This window comes from Lithobates pipiens, unplaced genomic scaffold, assembly GCF_037356315.1.
Source record: "Lithobates pipiens isolate NorthernLeopardFrog02 unplaced genomic scaffold, aLitPip1_a1.2 Scaffold_28, whole genome shotgun sequence".
Lineage (NCBI taxonomy): Eukaryota > Metazoa > Chordata > Amphibia > Anura > Ranidae > Lithobates > Lithobates pipiens.
Window position 1 is genome coordinate 107,661,628 of NW_027507789.1, and position 22,090 is coordinate 107,683,717.

General features: G+C 44.0%; 1 protein-coding gene across 6 annotated transcripts in view; it reads right to left on the reverse strand.

Moving 5' to 3' along the window:
- The window catches only part of TRMT1L (tRNA methyltransferase 1L), a 358,814-nt gene that overhangs the window by 229,143 nt on the left and 107,581 nt on the right, over window positions 1–22,090 (reverse strand). For all 6 annotated transcript variants that reach the window (XM_077459512.1, XM_077459511.1, XM_077459507.1 and 3 more), the window contains one exon: window positions 20,726–20,858. In XM_077459512.1, the coding sequence (XP_077315638.1) occupies window positions 20,726–20,858 (133 nt within the window). The remainder of the gene's footprint in view (window positions 1–20,725; window positions 20,859–22,090) is intronic.

The window sequence follows — 22,090 nt, forward strand, 5'->3', positions numbered from 1 at the left end:
GAACCCAATTGCCACCTCCTTTGCCCCCCTAATTGGAGAGTCACTATAGAACCAGGTAGGATAATCTGAGTAAATTTTTATATTAGTCTCTTGGGTTATGTGAGTCTCTTGAATGAATATTACATCCACCGACCATTGTTTGATTTCTTTAAGGATCTCAAGTCTCTTCCCATAGGAATTTAGTCCCCTAACATTGTATGTCAAACTAACTATCTTCTACCTGGTTCTATAGTAGGCCTGGCTGCTTTTGTATAGAATCCCCTCCCACTCTTCTCCTCTAAAACGTTCCACATATTTGAGGTACATGCATCCCCCCCCTCTTCCCCCCCCTTCTCCCGCCCCTTTCAGCCCAGTGTCCCACGTTGGGTATCTTTACCGATACCAACGGAGCCACCTACACCAGAGGGTGGTTCTCAGGCCATGCCGACTCAATTTCAGTCCCCCTGCCCCCCCAGTAAAAAGGGGGAGACCGGGGGGAGCAGTACAGTCTCATCAGAACCACTCGTCTCCCACCTGCATGCCACCCAACACCCTCACCATATATCTCCCTGTCCCCCCCCCTCTAAACTGTGGGGGGGGGGGGGGAGGGGGGCAGACCTACCAGGGTCTAACCCACCATACAATTTAATTATGTCATTAGGTATATGTTTATTTACTTTTGTTTTTCCCCTCCCCCAGGTATATTGGGGACCGGTATATCTAGATTTTTACAGAACTCTGATAGCTCATCCATAAATTTCAACCTGAACGCCCTCCCTTCTTTATAGACTACTAATGCTGATGGAAACCCCCAGCTATACTTCAAATTGGCAGTCCTCAGTAATTCTAAAAGGGGTTTTAATCTCTTTCTCCATACCAAAGTCTCTGCTGAAAGGTCAGAGAAGACCTGCATTTCAGTTCCTTCGTATTGTAAGGGTGGAATTCCTCCAAGTTTAATCCATATCTTATTTTTAACTTCAAACGCATGAAACTTCACGATGACGTCCCGAGGAATATATCCTCTCTCAATCCAGGTGGTGTCCCGATTCTATGAGCTCGATCTATTTTTAAGTCCTCTCCTTCCAATCTCCCCATGAGCGGTTGGAAGATTTTTCGTTTTCCCCATCGGGCCTTCTCCTTGCTGTTCTGGGAGGGATCTAATGCGTAGGTTTTGGCGCCTGCTTTGATTTTCCTGTCCCTCCAATTTATACAGGATATCCCTTTGCTTACTTTGCAAAGCCTCCATTTTACTTTTTAAACCACTTAGTTCCTGTGCTTGTTTTCCCGAATTTACCTCTACTTCTTCTACCCTCTTTAGTAAGTGGGACATATCCATTCTTACATTGTTAATTTCTGACTTAATAGAGGATTCAAGGTTACTAAACATTTTCAGCATTTATGATTTTGTCGGTAATTGTGTCATCTCTCCTTGCTCTCCTATGTCCTCTGGCTCCACCATTGCTCCTGCCCCTTCCGCACCCATTTCCTCGATGGATTTATTTTCCTGTTCTATCCTTTGTTTCTCAAGCTCCTTTTTTTTCCCTTAGCAGTAACTTGCCTTTTTTCCATCCCTGGGCTCCTTAAAATACCATCCTTGAGATACTTGTGTATTGAACTGGTATTTAGACTCTCTCTCTCGCACTCTTAGGGTCCATCCCTCTCTGGGAACGACCTTTCATGATGTTTTTCAATTCCTTGTACTATTGGTGTCTATATTCCCCCCCCCCCCTACCCCCTTCTAGGGGGCGGATACCCAATTCTTCTTTCTAGGCACCCTTAAATAAATAACACTCAGTCCAGAAGAGAGAGAGAGAAGCAATACAGTGTATAATAATCTCACAGTCCATACACCTTATAGCGCTAGAGGCAGGCGTCACTGGTCTTCATATTTCAACATAACCGAATATTACTATATATATGCCCTTCCTGTTAAGCTAAGCCAAGCAGCATTTTTAGTTAGAATGGTAAGAGTAGTATCAATACACCCCAAACAAACAGGTCTCTCCCCAGCATATGAGCTAGTGTTCTTCTGCCAGTGTTCCAAACACCAACCCGCTAGGTGTTTCTATCCCACTCTCAGGGTTTGAATTCAGTTAGTTTCTCAGAAACGACAAGATATCTCTTATTAAGATCGCTCATGTCACAGCAGGGGAGAATCAGCAAGACATCATAGATAGTCAATCGTTGCACTGCAGCCCTGAGCCCAGGGCATCTTACCCAACCGGGATGGATGGAGTGGGTGAATCAGAGTGGATGGGCTATGCAAGAAGGGCAAGCTCTCTCTCCTCCATCGATCGCTCCAGATGTCCTCCTCACTTCCACTTCCGGCATGCAGGGGCGCTCAGTCCCTATCGGAGCCACCGCTCTTCTATTTTATTTTTTTTTCTTTAACAATTCCTGGACGAACAGGGCAGGGGGGGTGCCGTCAGGCAGCCAAAGGGTGCATTTGAGCGGCTTGCTCGGGCTTTCACCCCATTCAGCCTCCTCTTTATTGCGGTGGGACACTCTTAGGGCGTCTCCTCTCTCCACGGCTCCCTCACTCGGGCGCGCACTCAGTATTGCCTGGCCCCTCCCCTCTTTGACGGAACGTCCCCCATACTCCGATTGAGTGCTTTCGTCATATACCACTTCCTCCCAGCCTGAATATAGATATCAGATATTCCAACTTCTCACACGCGCAAAACAAGACACTTGCTTAGCTGCTCAACATGGACTGATTTATTAGAACCAAAATGACAAGTATTTATAATACAGTAGAAGACTAAAACCTAATTAGCATGAGCTAATTATCTAATCATTGACCCAGACTAGTTGTCTGAGACATAGGCCTTTTCAGGGTAAGACTGTCTCCTAGCTCACTGATTGACTATTCAATACACATTACCATAAACAAACACAGGGTTAATTAGCACAAACAACAATGTGTAGAATACTCTTACAAGCTAGACTAGACTCATTTACACAACAGACGGGTGGCTGGAGTTGATGACATTAGCATCTAACAGTTTGAGTCCCAACAGTGTGATTCAGTCTATTGCTAATATAGCAAATACATATCCAGAGTCTAGGTGTCTTGGGGGAGAGACATGGATCTGAATCCAAGTAACACCACCTCAGGGGTCACCAGGCATACAGCTCACAAAGAGCACCGTTCCCCCAAAAGCCGCCAGGGCCCATAATCGCAAGGCAAGAGGCTCGCATTCTGTCCCCTCCAACAGCCTCTGTCCCAGCTAGGTCTGTCACACCATCTCCGGCGTGTCACGTCTGCACGCCGCATCCCTGTCTTACCTGACCTCATTAGTAGAACTTGAAATCCATAGAGGAGCGATGGTGATCATCAGCAATGATTCTTGCATGGAAGCACACTAATGGCCTGTACCTGTTTATATATCTTTAAAGAAATATCTACATTTGTTTCTTTTTAAAATGTGTGCTCGCACTATTATTTTCACAAGCATCAACTTGTTTATATTATTTTGCACTTATTTTGAAAGATATTATGTTCATTATAAACACATTTATGGAGGAATGCGAGAAGATTTTTTGCTTGGTTTACAAATGAATGGGCTGCTGTGCTCGCACAAATACGCACACACGACCTGCACAAGTATAAAGCTACTCTTAAGCTGCATTCACATCTGCACATTCCCAACATTAATGGCACCCCAATTGCAGCTCACAAGCTAGAAACCAGCAGTAAAAAAATCACGCTCGGCTTCCAAAAACTTGCAGGAGTTTCTTTGTTCCTTTAAAGAATTTATTGCGTGTGGGGTAGCCCATATAAAAAAAATAGGCTACTCTATGCTGACGTGCCAAAAAAAAAAAAAAAAACACCCAAAATAATGGGGTTGATAAAACTTGGTGTGAATGTGGCCTTACACAAAACCTTTTTAAACAATGCAACCAGTCTAGAAACCTCTTCTGCCAGTAAACGGTTTAAAAAAAAAAAAAAAAAAATCAGGGAACTGATGCAGTGATCTCTCTGCTTACTTTGTGCTCCCATTACCATGTTCCTTGTGAAATTCATGCAATCTCCTAGTTCTACTATACAGGGAATTATCAGCGGCTAATATCAAGACTAATTTAGGTAAATAAATACAATAGTTGTGCATAACTATACTGTATGTTAACCCCAAATAATGAATTTCTCCTATCGGGTCCTATATGGTATGAAAAAAATACAACTGAAGAGAGTTTTGTCATATCTGTTTGATAAGTGCAAAAAACAGGATTTTTATAACCGCTTACCTGTAAAATCCTTTTCTTTAAAGCACATCACATGACACAGAGCCATAGTAGTTACTATGTGGGTTATAGGCCACCTTCAGGCGATTGACACTGGCACACCTCTAAGACAAAAAGTGCACTCCCTACCCCTCTCACTACTGGGACCTCATTTTTGTAGCCAATGCACGTGCATATCCAAGAAGGAAGAGACCTCTGTGTCCCATGATGTACTTCAAAGAAAAGGATTTTACAGGTAAGCTGTTATAAAAATCCAATTTTCTTATCGTACATCACAGGACAGAGAGCCATAGTAGTTAATATGTGGGATGTCCCATAGCAATGGCAACTGAAGGGAGGGAGACTAAACAAAAGTAGGGCACCGAGAGACTAGAGGACTTATACTGCAGCCTGCAGTACACTGCGCCCAAAAACCATATCCTTATGACCATTTACATCTACTTGATAGAATCTGGTAAATGTATGGACTGAAGACCAAGTGCAGATCTGAGCCATAGAGGCTTAGTGATACACTGCCCGAGAAGCACTAACAGCCCTGGTGGAGTGTGCTTTAATATGAAAAGGAGGAATTTTCCTCCTTAAACCATATGCTTGAACAATCACTTGACAAATCTATTTAGACATAGTAGATTCCGAAGCTGCCTGTCCTCTTTTAGGACCATCTGGCAACACAAACAAAACATCTGTTTTTACGAATTTGAGCGGTCACTTTCAAAAATAGACCTTGACTGCTCTCACCACATCAAGAGAATGTAGTGACTTTTCTTCCACAGAATGAGGTGCTGGAAAAAAATGAAGACAGAACAATAGGCCGGTTTAAATGAAAGCCTGATACCACCTTCGGTAGGAAATTAGGATGAGGTCGCAATACCACCTTATCCTTATAAATAATCAAATATGGCTCTTTACAAGAAAGAGCAGCCAGCTCTGATACTCTTTTTGCAGAAGATATGGCAACCAAGAAAACAATTTTCCTTGTCAAGAAGACCAAGGGAATATCTCAAATTGTCTCAAAAGGATGTTTCTGTAAAGCTGACAGGACTAAATTTAAGTCCCAAGGGTTCAGGGGTGATCTAACTGGGGGATTAATCCATGTTACCCCCTGAATAAAGTTACGAACCAGAGAGCGTGAAGCAAGTGGACGTTGAAAAAATACTGAAGTTGACAGCCCACGGCCCTTTAGAATGTGGGTCTCAATAGCCAAACCATTAAATTTAGCATTTGTAAGGTAGGATGGAATACCGGACCTTGCGGGAGAAGATCTGGCCACAGCGGTAGGGTCCAAAGGTCCCCTACCGCCATTTTTATGATCTCGGCAAACCAAGATCTCCTGGGCCACAAGAATCACCTCCTTCCCTTCTTGCTTGATCCTGCGAAGAAGCCGCGGAAGCAGAACAGGAGGGAATGCATAGATCAGTGAGAACTGATCCCACGGAAAGACCAAGGCATCTGTTCTGCATGCCATCGGATCCTTTGTCCTTGACACAAAGTTGACGATCTTGTTGAATCTGGACGCAAACTGATCCACATCCAGAACTATCCATTTTTGGCATATTGACAGAAAGATGTCAGGATGAAGGGACCATTCTCCCAGGAACAATTGTTGGCGACTCTAGTAATCCGCCTGCCAATTCTCTATCTCTGGAATGAAAATTGCTGATAGGCAAGGAATATTGCTTTCTGCCCAAGAAAGAATATGATTCACCACTCTCTGGGCCGCACAACTTCTCGTGCCCCCTTGGTGATTGATGTATGCCCCTGCTGTGGCATTGTCGGATTGAATCCTGACAGGATAATTCCATAATCTGAGCGTCCAGGCCTCCAGGGCCAGGCGTTCTGCCCGAATCTCTAGAATATTGATGGACAAAGTCCTCTCTAATTCGGACCATTTTCCCTGGACAGATGCTTCTTCCAGGACTGATCCCCAGCCCAGATGGCTGGCATCTGTCGTTACCACCTTCCAGGTGATTGGTAGAAAGGATTTCCCTTTTTGAAGATTCTCAGATATCAACCACCAATTGAGGCTCTAATGCACATTGGGAAGTCCAGTGCTTGGACCTTCTTGTTCCAAGTAGACAGGATACTGTTTTGTAGCAGTCTTGAATGAAACTGGGCATAAGGAATGGCCTAGAAAGAAGCCACCATTTTTCCCAACAATTTCATGCAAAGTCAAATAGAAGGATTCTTCTTTGTTTTGACCAACTGAATCAGTTTCTTTATGGAACGGATCCTTTCCTGGCTCAGAAACACCCTCTAAGCTGTATCTATGATCAGCCCCTTGATGGTATTAACCACTTCCCAACCGGCGCACAACGATGTACGTCGGCAGAAAGGCACAGGCAGGCAAATTGGCGTACAGGTACGTCCATTTGAAATTGCCGCCCTGCCATCGCGTGCGTGCCGTAGGCGGTGCGCGCATGCCAGTCGGGAGCCCTATGAGTCCGGTCGCGGGTCCCGCAGGCTTGATCGCCGCGGGGATACCCACAATATTGTCTCACGGGGAGGCTGAATGGGGTGATGCGGAAGTAAACAGCATCTCCCCGTTCTGCCTAGCAACAAATTACACTGATCTCTGGTCCCTGTGATTGGAGCAGAGATCAGTGTTCACTAACACACAGCCCAGCCCCCCACAGTTAGTGACACACCCCTAGGACACATTTAACCCCTACACTGCCACCCCCCGGTTAACCCCTTCAGTGCCATTTACACAGGAATCAGTGCGTTTGTATAGCACCGATTGTTGTATTAATAACAATGGTCCCAAAAACGTGTCAAAAATGTCCGATGTGTCCGCCATAATGTCGCAGTCACCATAAAAAAAAAAAAAAAAAAAAAAAAAAAAATCGCTGATCGCCACCATTACTAGTAAAAATAAATAAATATATATATATATATATATATATATATATATATATATAAATATAAATATATATAAATATATATATATATATAAATATAAATATAAATATATATTATATATATATCATAAAACGATCCCCTATTTTGTAAACGCTATAAATTTAGTGCAAACCAATCACTTATTGTGATTTTTTTATTTTACCAAAAATATGTAGAAGAATACGTATCAACCTAAACCTGGGGGCTCAAACTGGTGGCCCTCCAGCTGTTGCAGAACTACAACTCCCATGAGGCATTGCAAGGCTGACAGTTACAAGCATGAATCCAACAGGCCGAGGCATGATGGGACTTGTAGTTCCACAACAGCTGGAGGGCCGCCAGTTTGAGACCCCTGGCCCTAAACGGAGGGGAAAAAAAATATTTTTTTTATATATTTTTGGGGGATATTTATTATAGCAAAAAGTAAAAAAGAATGCATTTTTTTCAAAATTGTCGCTATTTTTTTGTTATAGCGCAAAAAATAAAAAAAGCAGGGGTGATCAAATGCCACCAAAAGAAGCCTCTATTTGTGGGAAAAAAAGGACATCAATTTTGTTTGGGAGCCACGTCGCACGACCGCGCAATTATCAGTTAAAGCGACGCAGTGCCGAATCGCAAAAAGTGGTCTGGTCTTAAGCCAGCAAAATGGTCCGGTCTGAAAGTGGTTAAGGAGGATTTCTCTAGGTTGAGAATCCAACCTAGGTCTTCCAGGTAGCTGACTGCAGTGACCAAAGTTTGGTTTAATTGGGCTACAGATTGAGCTATCAAGAGTAGATCGTCTAAGTAGGCTAGTATTGTTATACGTTTGGCCCTTAACCTGGCTAAAGGAAGAGCCAGGACCTCTGTAAACACTCGAGGTGCAGTAGCCAGACCGAAAGGTAGAGCTACAAACTGAAAATAAAGATTTTCTACCTCGAAGCGACGGGAAAAATCAGCACATGGAGATGAGCATCCTTGATGTCGATTGACGCTAGAAGTTCTCCCTCATGTAGGATGGAGACTACTGATCGGATTGACTCCAATGCGAAAGGAACGGATATTTAAAAACTAGTTTAGATGTTTGAGATCTAAAATGGGTCTGATATCCCAATTTGGTTTTGGAACCATGAACAGGTTTGAATAAAAGCCCAAACTTTTGCCAAGGGGACCTCCGGTATCACTCCTTGAGATCAGAGATGATTCAGAGCTAGAAAGAGATGACTTTTTCATCAGGGATCTTTGGGAACGTTTGATCTGAGAAAACGAGGAGACAGGAACTCTATGGAGATCTAGTTTGTAACCTAGAGAACTTGAGGAAGCCACCCATCTGTCTTGACATTGTTCCTGCCAGACCCTTGAAAACTGTAGAAGCCTTTAACCCCACTCGAGCGCAGGCGTCCCTTCATAAGGAGGCTTTAGTATTTTGTTCTGTGGGTTTCCTCCCCCAGGTCCTCTTTTGGCCCCGGGACTGACCCTGAGGTGTACCTCTTGAATCTGACGGTGAAGGCCGTCGCAACTGCCTGGAGGCTGCTGTCCCTGGCACTGGAGAGGAAGTACGTTTAAGTAAGTAAAAAGCTTAAAAACGGGATGTGTAAGGTGCGGTGGGCGTGTGCGGAGATGTGAGTGAGGCTCTGATGGGCTCTCTCCCCGTGTCTCCGATGTTCCGCAAATAGTGGCTGGGAAGATGGAGTAGCTGAGCGGCTGAATAGAGCGGTGTTAGGCGGGAGGCGGGTAAGGCGACAAAGCGGTAATACCGAGGAGACAGCGGAGATTCCGGAACCCGGCGAGGGGAGCCGAGGTATTCCGAAACCCACCGGAAGTTACCGAGTCCCGCCGAAGCACGCCGAACCAAGACGGAAGGACAAGCCATACGAGCGATTCCTGCGGGATGCGCTATGGTCAGGTACTGAGTGACTGGGGGACACGTGGAGAGTGGTGAGAGGAGCTGCGAAAGGCTTTTGTAAAGGAGGAGATCTCGAAATCTAAAAAGCCCTGAGGTATGTGAAGGGGGACTGGGAGGACTGGACGGAGGTAGTGGATTCAGGACAATTAATAGCAGGTGCAATGAAAAGGGATACCTGACCTCTCCATTCCAGACCCCAGACCCAGCTGCTCACTGGTAAGAAGATTTGCATGTGTACAAACTAGAGCTGTGTATCAAGGGAGTCTCCAACTCATATATTGAGAAGATAGATATCTCACCATCTCCAAGTACCCCAAGTTGGTCAATAACGGACAATCAGAAAGTACAAGGTCTGTGTGAATGTTTGAACTGTTGGGGTTTTTATTTGTCTGTTTTTTCTTTTTCCTTTTTTTTTTTTGAAATCGCATAAGTGAGGTATACCCTGCTTACAAAGATATCGGTAAAGTACTACGATTTTAATGAAGGAAAAATGATTGAGATTGGCTGGATGTATACCTAGTTAAGCCAACCCAGCATACGGGACGTTTTCTTTTTTTTTTTTCTCTTCCCCCCCTCCTCCTTGTTGTCCTAGCTCCCTTCTGAGGCGTTAAAGAAACATTTACCCTATTTTTCCAAGGTTCTCTGGACCATAATATTGGTTTTTGTCTCTTTTTTTTTTCCCTCCATCTCCCTTTTGCCGTAATTGTGCTGCCTTACTGATTAAAGCCTCCACCCTAGTAGTGACTTTGGTTGTAACCCTGAATAAAAGATGTCAAGGCGCCGTGGAGAGGAACATGTGCTAGTGGAGAGCGAAGGGGCACAACATCCTCGCTCCTCAAAAGAAAAGAACTCACAAGTAGCACAAGCAGCTGCAGCAAAATTAGAGCGGTATACTCGTACACTAGGTCAGTCTCCAACAAAGGGAGAGCATTTGACATCACTGGGCCAACCTACACAAGCAAAGTCGCAACAGGGGGGCTCAGTGGATAGAAAGAGCCAAGGTCAACCCTCAGCATTAAATAGTACTGGTGCATCAGGCCCAAAGAATGCAAGTAAACGTCAAGGGGTAACCCATGATGATACGGAAACCACTGCTAAGAGCACTCCCCCCGACGAGGAGGACCCAACCTTAAGAGAGGTTCTTCAAGCTGTTAACGTATGCAAAACGTCATTGGGAGAGTTATGTGGTCAGTTTAAGAGTATGAAGGAGGAGCTGTCACTGATCAGACAAGACATGCAAAAAGCAGCAGAAAGAACTGCACTGCTAGAAACAAGGATAAGTCAAATAGAAGATGATCTGTACCCAGTGCAGCAAGAAGTTAATAGCATGAGGAAACAACTAGTCAACCAATTTACCAGAATGGATGAAATAGAAAATAGACTCCGCAGAGATAACATAAGGATGTTGGGACTACCCGAGGGGTGTGAAGGACCTGATCCTATAAGATTCTTAGAATCATGGTTTATAGAAAAGTTCGGTAGAGAAAAATTCTCAGCTTTTTTTTCAATAGAAAGGGCTCACCGAGTCCCTTTTAAGCCCCCACATTTACGGGGGGTCGTCCTAGACCAATGATCCTGAAATTTTTCAATTATAATGACAAAGTGGCATTGATGCGCAGGGCAAGGGACTTGGGTAATGTTATGCATAATGGTGTGAAGATTTCCTTTTTTCCAGATTACTCCCCAGAATTACAAAGGCGTAGGGCTGAGTTCCTAGAGGTTAAACGCTCCTTACGGTCCCATGGGATTACATATGCCCTCTTATACCCAGCGCGTCTGCGAATAGCGGCGCTGGGGGGAATACAGTTGTTTGACTCCCCGGGCGATGTAGTCTTATGGTTGGAGGCCAATAAAGAGTCATTATAGACATATTAGGGGGGTGGGGGAGGGGAGGGGAGGGGTGAGGGGGGATCGGGATTTTTTATGTTTCACCTTTTGTTATTGAGTATCAGTTCTGGAACACGGGGAGAGAGATGAGAGTGGTTTAAATGAAGTATGAAAGACTGATAGAAGGGAAGACAGGGTTAAAGGTTGTGGTAATACTTGCCACTTGTTTATTATCACTTTTGGTTTTTGTATCTTCCTCGGTGGAGGAAGAAGGATATAAGAGTGGGGAAAGGAAGGATGGTAGGGAGGAGAGTGAGAAGGCCATGAATACCCCCTTGGGGGATTGCCTAGATAGGTGGAGGGTTGGGGGGATGGGGTGGGAGGGGATTGTTAGGAATGGGTGGGTAGGGAGAGAGGGAGGATTGGATCAAGTAATTTTTGAGTTAGGGGATTATAAGAAGTTGAGGGTTGAACACTGTATAGCGGCTGCACAAATAATAGTTGATCTAGAAGTTAATACTATAAAGATGATACACTTGTGGGGAATTTGTAATTTAGGAGGCTGGGGCTGGAGCACGTATAGCGTATCTTCACCTCTTTGTTTACTTTATTATTATTTTTTTGTATGTTGAATAATGCAGGACAAAATACTTAACGTGGCCTCCTGGAATATAAGAGGCCTGGGGAGTCCAATTAAACGAGCGACGGTTTTCTCGATGTTGGAGAGGCATGGGATCGGACTGGCCTGTCTGCAGGAGACACATTTAACAAAATTAACCATACCCCAACTTAAAAATAGGAGGTACCAAAATCAGTATCACTCTACTTATACATCATACTCGAGAGGAGTGAGTGTGATGATAGGAACAGGTGTGAGGTTTTCCTGCAGACAGGCCAGTATTGATGAACTCGGTCGCTATGTTTTTTTATATTGCAGTTTGGAGGATAAACCTTATGTCTTAGCGGGTGTCTACGTACCGCCCCCATTTAAGATGGAGGTGGTGTATAAATTTATGGACTTCTTGGTGAACAAGGAGGTTCCAGTTATAATGCTGGGGGACTTTAATGAAGTGCTTGACAGAGGGATTGATAGATTCCCCGTTAAATGTCAACTGGGACAGACAGGGTCAACAAGACTGAGTGACTTCCTGAGGGAAGTGGGACTGCTAGACATGTGGAGAGTGAGGAATGTGAACATTAAGCAATATTCTTGTTTTTCAAGTTCACACTCGACACTCTCCAGAATAGATATGGCCCTGGGCAACGAGGAAGCACTGCAAGATGTAAGGGATATAGAGTATTTGCCTAGAGGGATATCGGACCATTCATTATTGAAAATAGCACTGAGTATAGGAGAAAAAAAAAGAATAATGGCGGGGGGCTGGAGAATTAGTCCATTCTGGCTGGAATTATTGACGGAAGTAGAAGAAATTCCAATAAGAATAAAAGAGTTCTTAGTATTTAATATAGATACGGCTCCAGCCAATATAATATGGGATACATTAAAAGCGTATATCAGAGGCATTCTGATCCATCAGGTAGCTAAAATTAAACAGAAAAATAGGAGTTGGGAGGAAAGGATCAGGAAGGAAGTAATAGAGGCAGAGGAGAATTATGTTAAAGAGCCCACTTATGAAAAGAAAGGGTTATGGTTGAATAAACAGCAGGGGTATAGATCATTAATTATTAAAAGGGAAGAAAATAAGCGGCTATTTCAGAAGCAACGTTACTTTGGAGAAGGAGAGAGCGTGGGTAGGATGTTGGCTCAGCTAGTAAAAACTAACTCCCCCCTATCTATAATTTCAGTGATTAAGTCCACGAATGGGATAGTCCTCACAAATGGGAAGGAGATCGTAGAAACATTTAGAGCTTTTTATGAGGACCTATATAGAACCCGAGGTCAGAGAAAGAGAGATGATATGGATGCTTTTTTGGAGAAAGTGAAACTCCCAACCCTCACACAAGAGGAGAGGGAGGAGTTGGAAGCCCCTTTAACTTTGAGTGAAATACAGCAGGCGGTGTTAGGTATGGCCAATCAAAAATCTCCAGGGCCAGATGGCCTTCCGGTGGAGATATATAAAAAATATAGTGAAATATTACTTCCAGAATTACTTAGGACCTTAATGGGGGCAAAGTTAGAGGGGAGACTACCCGCATCTATGAGGGAGGCGACCATTATTGTTATACCTAAGGAAGGGAAAGATCCCCAAGAGGTAGCCTCGTATAGGCCGATATCACTTTTATGCTCGGATGCAAAAATTTTAGCTAAGGCTATGGCAAATAGGTTAAATAAGGTAATTAAGAGGCTTATACATATAGACCAGACAGGCTTCATTGCAGGGCGATCAACTAGTATGAACATAAGAAGGGCATTTTTAAATATTCAGGCTCCTCCGGTGGGGGTGGGTTCGAGGGCCATCCTGCCCTTGGACATGACAATCCCCCCTCCTCTCCCACTCCAGGGACCGGGCTATACGGTTTAATTCGGCCAGTTCTCCGTTGTTCCATAGGGGGGTATACTCGGTTACCCCCCCATAGGCCAAGAGTTGCTTAGCTATCTGCCATACTTTCCTCGCCAAGGCATTGGTGGGGCATTTACAAGCAAATGAGTTAGCCTCCAGGACTTCAGCTAGAGTTCTATGATATGCATTATTAATCATCAATTTGTGATTTGGGCAGCCACCCTCTTCCAGTCCAGCCCCAGTCAAATGCTGGAGCTGGGGCTGTCCAGCCAAATCTAAACCTCGTCTGACTACTGATACTCTGCAGGTAAGCGAGGGGCAGGAATCAATGGATGACACAAGGGAATTGGCTGAGCGTATCACTGCTTTCCCCAGCACTAACAAACCGCTGTCTGATACCACTCTAAAAGACATGCTTATTTCACTAAGGAGTTCATTGCATACGGACATGTTACAGTGTATGAGCACCTTAAAAGCTGAAGTGGGGGAACTGGGTGGCAGAATAGCCCATGTGGAACATAAAATGGGTGAATTTTCATCCTCTCATAACACCTTAGTGGACGCACATCAGGAACAAGTAGAGGACATTATCATGCTTAAAGCGAAACTGGCAGACCTCGAGGATAGGGCAAGAAGGAATAATGTCAAACTACAAGGGGTCCCAGAAACGGTCCAACCAGCCCAGCTTCATGAGTATGCTATAGACCTAGCAGTATTCCTACCCTCTGCCTCACAATCTGATTTGGTCATTGACTGAATTCACTGCATTCCAAAGCCACCACACCTCCCCGATAACAACCCTAGAGATGTCCTCATGCGCATACACTTTTTCCAAACCAAAGAACAATTCATGTTGGACTTTCGTAAGAACACACAGCCACCAGAAAGATTCTCGCATCTGCAAGTCTTTACTGATCTATCTCAGCATACGATGCAACTGCCTAAGTCACTATTGTCTGTAACGAAGACACTCCATAATCACAAGATTTTATATCGTTGGGGATACCCTACGAAATTGTGACCCAGGATGGCAAAACTACTGTGATCAACTCACTTGAAGAAGGCCTTAAGTTCCTTAGGTCACTGGATATTATTCCGGACCAAACCAAAGATCCCCCCCAAACTTCAGCGAAGGTGGACACTCAGGATTTATGGCAACCAGTGTCATACAAACACAAAAGCAAATACAAATACAAGAGCTGAACTGGCAGGGTGCCCTCCTAGCCTATTCTACTGCTAACATGAGTGGATTCCCTTTATACTTTGCAGCGTATGACACGTTCTTCCTCCCCCCACTTGCGAATGGGCAGTTGTTCTGCCCCCAGACTTTCTTCAGGAACTCTCTTTTTATTCATATGTTACAACTATTTGTTTTTCCTTTTTCTCGTTTTTTCCAACTCCTATGCCTTCCCACATTCCTGGTCTGACCTGCAATTGCGGATCCAACCTACCCACTTCACCCTACGGAGGGGCTCTTCAACGGTGATCGCGTCGACCTACAATGCATTAGAATTCCATAGTTTCACTCTACAGTTCGGCTGTCACCATGTCATACCACAACTACCTGACAGCTCTTCTATTTATCACAAGGTACTGCCTTTTTCATCCTTTAAACACCAACAATGGTACTGAACATAATCTCCCTTAAGGTTTACGGCTTAAACCACCCAGCCATAAGAGCCTCAGTTTGAAAAGAAGCATTGAAATTACAGGCGGATGTCATGTGTATCCAGGAGACCCATTTCGCATCTTCAAATGCACCCCGTTTCCAACATAAAAAGTTTCCAAATGTTGTACTAGCATCAGCCCCCACGAAAACCAAAGGCGTCCTTATCGCTGTGAGGGACTCTGTGGTGTTCCATCTCCTGGACACTCAAATTGATCCCGAGGAAAGCTTTGTTATTTTAGTAGCAGAACAACAAGCCTTTCACGATTGTTAACTTGTACACCCCTAATGCACACCAGCTACGATTTTTAAGAAAGGTATTTCTTAAAATCTCCTCTATCAGAAAAGGCTCTTTAGTGGTCTGTGGAGACTATAATGCCATGGCGGACTTCACGGTGGACTCAACCTCTAATCCCAAAAGGCCTCCTCTACAGCTCCAATCATTTATCAACGCAGAAGATGTGTATGTCATCTGGAGGTGTCAACATGCTAATGAGAGAGACTACTCCTTTCACTCAGCCAGACATAACACCTATTCCAGAATCCACATGATATTGGTAGATGAGATGTTATTGCAGGCGGTGTCCTCCTCCACCATCCATGACATCTCATGGTCTGACCACGCATCTGTCTCTATTACGGTGGTGGAGGGGCACACCCCTAGTCCTGCATATGTATGGCGGGCTAACTCTAGCATATTTCAGAGACAATCACATGTAACTAACATTGCCAATCTTATAACTGAATTTTTTTCTGATAATGCCAACTCTGTTTCTAATTCAGCTACTTCATGGTGTTCTCATAAAGCATTCATTAGAGGTATTATCCTGCAAATTTGTTCTAGGGAAAAGAGGCAGAGAACCCAGAAAATTGACCACATTTTGCATGAGATTAGAACTTTGGAGACACAAAATAAAACACCCTCTGTAACTGCTGCCAATAAGCTATCTGCTTTGCGTTCAGATCACAGGCTCACTCTCCTAGAGAACTATAACAAATATGTCAACGCTCTTAAAATATCCCACTATTCAACTGGTAACCGGGCAGGTAAACTTATGGCTCATAGGCCGCGTACACACGGGTGGACTGTTCGTCCAACTTTGTCCGCTGAACAGTGTTTCAGCGGACAGTCCGCTCGTGTGTGGGCTTCAGCGGACAGTTTCAGCAGACAGTCTGACGAACAAAGTTTTTCGGAATTTCCGTAAGACTGTCCGCTGAAACTTGGTTTGAGCGGACAGTCCGCTCGTGTGTAGGCTTGTTCGGCAAACTAAGTCTCGCGCATGCTCAGAAAGAATTTACACGGCGAAGGTTGCATTGCAGTGTATCGGACGCCGAATTTCTCGTCCCGTCGTACGTGCCGTTCACGTCATCGCGCAAGTTTTCAGCGGACTGTTCGTTCGTCGTGTGTGGTCAAGTCCGTTCATGCTAATTTTGAACGGACTGTTTGTCAAACTGTTTGACGAACCTAGTTGGGCAGACAGTCCGCCCGTGTGTACGCGGCCATAGATTGAAAACTAGCAGAATTAAATCAAAAATCCCATACCTGCTCGATTCAAACAATTCAAAAATTCTCAACCCAAAAGATATAGCGAATTCCTTTGCAGATTATTATGCTTCTCTCTATAATCTCCACAACGACCCAAATACTCAATCTCAAGAAATCCACATTCAGAAATTTCTTGCAAACCTTCACTTACCGTCCCTAACACAAGAACAATTAACGTCTCTTAATTCCCCTATCACAGAGCCAGATATTTGAAAGTGATTAAAACACTCCTGTCGGGCAAGTCCCCCGGACCCGATGGTCTTATTAATGAATATTATAAAACTCTTCCTCACCTTCCATCTCCCACTCTTAAATTGGTTTATACTGAAGCAATGACCTCTGCCTCTCTTCCCTCCGAAATGATTAATGCCTATGTAGTCACTATCCTCAAACCCGGTAAGGAACCCACGACCCCAGCTAACTTTAGGCCCATATCCCTTCTCAATACCGATGTGAAACTGTACGCAAAAATCCTAGCCCATAGACTTCTCCCTATCCTACCTGCCCTTATCAAACCCGACCAAACAGGCTTCACCCCAGGACGTCAAGCGTCAGATGCTACAAGACGCTAGAGCCTCTCGAACGTATTCTCTGCTCCTCTCTTTGGATGCGGAGAAGGCTTCGACAAGATTCACTGGGGATACATGCAGCAAAGTTTGCAAAAATTTGGCTTTGAGGGGCCTATCCTCTCTGCATTTTGGCTCTATACTCTAACCATTGTGCCCAAGTATACACTTATAATATTCTTTCTTATCCCTTCCATATATCTAACGGCACGAGACAGGGGTGCCCCCTGTCCCCCTCAATTTTTAATTTACTTATGGAGCCGCTGGCAGAGAGGATTAGAACGCACACGGATCTACCGGGCTTCCTGATCCAAAAGGAACGTCATAGTATCAATGTTTTTGCAGACAATATAATCCTGTTAACCTCCCCATTTACCTCTCTACCTCAAGCACACAAAATACTCTAAGAATTCTGCCAAATCTCCTTCTATAAAGTAAATTTTGCTAAATCCCTTATCTTAACATTGAATATCCCGGGCCCTATTCGCTCCAAACTACAAGCAGACTATCCTTACACATGGACTGACACCAAGCTAAAGTACCTAGGACTGTACCTGACAGCAGAACCACACGATTTAGCTGAGGCCAACTATACCCCCCTAATTAGCAAACTTATAACAGAAGCACACAGGCTTTCCAAGATAGAGTTGACGTGGATGGGTAGATTGGCTTCATTTAAAATGTTGCTACTACCCCAAATTCTTTAAATTGTTCGCACTCTCCCAATACCACTACCTAATACTTATCTTAAGGCTCTGAACTCTCTACTCTAAATATGTGTGGTGCTCGAATAGGCCACGGTGTTCTAAAAACATTCTGGTGAAACACAGACTTGCGGGAAGAATGGGAATGGTAGATATACACGATTATTTTAGATTGTCTACCCTCACTCAGCTTAGACCCTGGATCAATTCCTCTCTTAATATCCCATGGGCTAATACTGAGCGGGCACTATGTCCGATCAATGACTCGTACTCTCTCTTACTCCTAGACATATGGCAGCCATTTCCCACGTCTACCTTACTACCGACCTTACAAGCGTCCTTGATCTCGTGACTGACCGCCTCCACGTCTAGAAAACTAGCTATCCCAATACCAATTGGAGTCCTCAAGTATATCATCCCTGACCTTACTCTTGTTATGTGGCAAAGGAATGGGGTACAGACTGTCTCAGATCTCTTTTATGGTGATACTCTTAAATCACCCTACAAGACCAATTCCAAATCCCCTCAAGGGATTTCTACAAATACACCCAAATTTCTCACCTTTTCAGAAATATACCTAACCACAATGTCAATATCCCAGAGGAACTCTGGTGATACTACACGACGATCCCTGCCCCATCAAAAGGAATCTCCCCCTTTTATAATGCCTTAGAACAAAAACTTGATTTCACCAAATCCCGCCCATTCTATAAATGGGAAAATACCTAAATATAACCATTTCAACCTCCCAGTGGCTACATACATTAAGATCGACCTACAGAGCATCTAGGAATATAGGCCATTGGGAAAGATCTCAAAAAATCCCCCATAGATGGTACCTAACCCCTTACCGCGTATCTAAATTCTCCCCAACATATCAACCCCTTTGCTGGAGACAGTGTGGAGCAGTAGGCAATTTGTACCATATGTTGTGGGGCTGTAAAAACTTGACCAGCTTCTGGAATAATATATTCCACACTGTCTCCAGAATTACAGGGATCCTAACGCCACCTACCGCAGCTTTGGCAATCTTGAATGTAGGTATCGAAAATTTCCCCCAGACTCCCGCATAGTGGTTACCCATATCCTTTTGGTAGCTAAATCCCTAATTGCCAGGCATTGGAAATCCAGTGAAGCCCCCAATGTATCAGAAGTGATTAAAATTACTCAGACCCATTATGTATACGAATCATTGCTAGCAACTAAGCAGGGTAATAAGAAAAGATTTGATAGTCATTGGAAAATTTGGAAAGACATCGTCTCTTAATGAGTCTATACAACTCTAACATTACACACCCTATAGGCAGTATGCAGGTCAGACCATGGGGTAACATACCCCGTTCCCTTTCTTAGGCTTCCTCTTCCCCTTGCCTCTTGTTTTCTTTTTTTTACTGTTACTTAATACATTCTGTTCCATAGTTTACCTACATGCGCATGGTATTACGCAATCTGACACATCGCTGTTAACTTGTATAAGTACCTGTTAAAGTATCGTCTACCCCTGTGACACGAGTGTTTAACAAACATCTCTTTACACTTCATCTTTATTGCTATGATAGTGAAATGTATGTTTACAAGGACAGTGTATTGTCTTTTATTGGTTATTTGTTTGTACCATTTGCATATGGTTAATTTTTGGAAAACCTTCAATAAAAACTGTTTGAAAAAAAAACTTCATGGCCTTACTACCAAAAAGTACTGGATCCTTGGATCCAGCTCTCTAAAAAGAATCGTTTACAGGCAAAACCTCGTTCTTCAGACACGAGGCCCGCGTACCAATCAATTTGACCTAAAAGACACTTTTAATGTATCTGGCTGAGTAGCTAGCCCCAGCAAGGATTGCTCCAATGGAGCTCAGCACAGCACATCTTTACTCGTGACCAACACCTTAGACCAGGGGTCTCAAACTGGCGGCCCTCCAGCTGTTGCAAAACTACAAGTCCCATCATGCCTCAGCCCGTGGGAGTCATGCTTGTAACTGTCAGCCTTGCAATGCCTCATGGAACTTGTCGTTTAGCAACAGCTGGAGGGCCGCCAGTTTGAGACCCCTGCCTTAGACACTGGTAAAAAAAAAAACTGAGATACAGTAATTGGAGGGGTTATATAGGGATTGCACTTTTTATCTTAGGGTGTGCCAGTGTCCACCACCTGAAGGTGGCCTATAACCCACATAACTACTACTATGGCTCTGTGTCCCGTGATGTACAATAAGAAAGTTTCCTCTTGTTAGCATAGCAATTTGAAAGTACAAATTTCAGCCCTGTCAGTCTTCGTGTACATCAGGTTAGCAGAAAATACTCTAATCCCAGGGTTTCTGTTAGCCAGGGAACATGGTATTCCAGTTTGCCATAAGGTAAGACCCTTCAATTAAAGTTTTGACTCACAACAGTTTTTAAAATTGGCATTGACCACAGCTAGAAGGGTCGAATATTTACAGGCTCTCTCAATTCTCTCGATTAAGAATCTATATCTCACAGCCCTTTGCCTACTAAAGGTAGTCTCTTACTATCATAGAAATTAGAATATCATGTTCCTTTCCCTTTGTGAAAACCACAAAAATTACAGAGAAACAATATTTCATTCTTTAGATGTCCATAGACTTATTTTACAATATCTGGAATCTACTGAAGTCTTCAGCGGCCCAAGGAAGAGTCTCCAGGCATCTAAAAGTTCAGTTACTAGCTGGATAGGTGTGCCTAGAACCCTCATCTGCAAAGCAAGCAGAGACCAGCTTCAAATATATTGCATTTTGTCCATTCCCTGGAAATGCCATGGGAAGACAGTGGTTTTTAGTATGGTTTGCTTTTCCATTTTCAAAGATTCCCAATGACCTCCCTTTCCCCTCCAAAACACCCTTGTCTTTGCCTTTTCCTCCCCTCTTTTTTTCCTTCCTCTTTGCCTACCCAGGAATGTCTAGCTGATACAATGAAGTGGCAGGGAAATCACTTACCGGCTGAGGGCATTACTTGAGTTTCCCCTTTCTCGACATGGCGTTTGATGTGTCTTATCATTTCTGTTCTTCTTCGAGCGACAGTTGCAGAACAGATGATACAATGGTAGTGAGCACTAGTTTTACTGGGCAACTGCAAGACAACACAGTCATTGTAAATAATAAAGACAATTAATATTTAAATTCAGAGGCATAACAAAATAGAACTGATTTTATTTTTTCTAGGATTTAGGACAAACATTGCAAAAAAAATAAAAATAAATAAAAAACAGTATAAGCCTGTCAAAAGGGAAAACACTTAGTTGCAAGCAACCGGGGGAATCTCTTTTACAAAGGACCTTTTAGCCACTTTTCCCTGGATTAAACCAATTAAATAATATACTGCTGTAGCCCAGTCTGCAGAACTGGTGGGAAACCGATTGTGTGCGCAGCAGAGGAGACTTTCACAAGCACAGCTGCAGGAGGAGACTGAGGAAATGAAGCAGCCGCTGTTAAGACTCTGGCCAATAGGAATGCAAAGGGGAAGAGGATTGTGGGACATGTGGTTGTACACAGACTGAGCTATCTCAGTGGGCTGGGAGGAGAAAACTGCAGATCCCACAAGGCACTGGGGCTCAGAGGAGAGGTGGTTGTCCTATGGCTTTCCTCGGGGTGAGGAAATGTGTAAAGGCTTTTCAGAGGGTCTGAATGCGCCTCTGACTGCTAGCAGTCCACTCAATACTGCACCTGAGAGAAAGAGGCACAGTGGCAGACATTCTAGAACATCAGCGAGCGCCACGAATGCTGGTGGAGCCCACATGCCTGATTCAAGGGAAGGACTATGTGAACAGTTACAATTTGTACTTCACCATAGTAAACAGAGGGAGTTTGTCTGCTAACACAGGAGATGATGAGAGGCCGCTGGCCAAAACCTCATTACATTTTGACATAAATGGGACAAGTGTTAACTAGAGCGGCACAATTAATCGTTAAAAAAAATTGTGATCTCGATTCAACCCCCTGACGATCTTGCGGATTCTTTCATATAACAATTGGAGAGACTTATCTGCTCACTCAGTTGTCAAAATAAAACATCTGGGCAGTCTGCCAAGTTTTTAATGTGAAACATTGCAACTCTGGGCCCTTTCACACTGGGGCGGTGCGGGCGTCGGCGGTAAAGCAGCGCTATTTTTAGCGTCGCCTTACCATAGTTTTAGTGCCACTATTCGGCCACTGAAAAAGGGTTAAAGGGAAAAAGGGTTAAAACCGCACACAAAGCGCCGCTCCAGCAGCGCTTTGCTGGTGGTATAGCCACGCTGCCCCATTGATTTCAATGGGTAGGAGCGGTGAATACACCGCTCCTTCACCGCTCCAAAGATGTTGCTA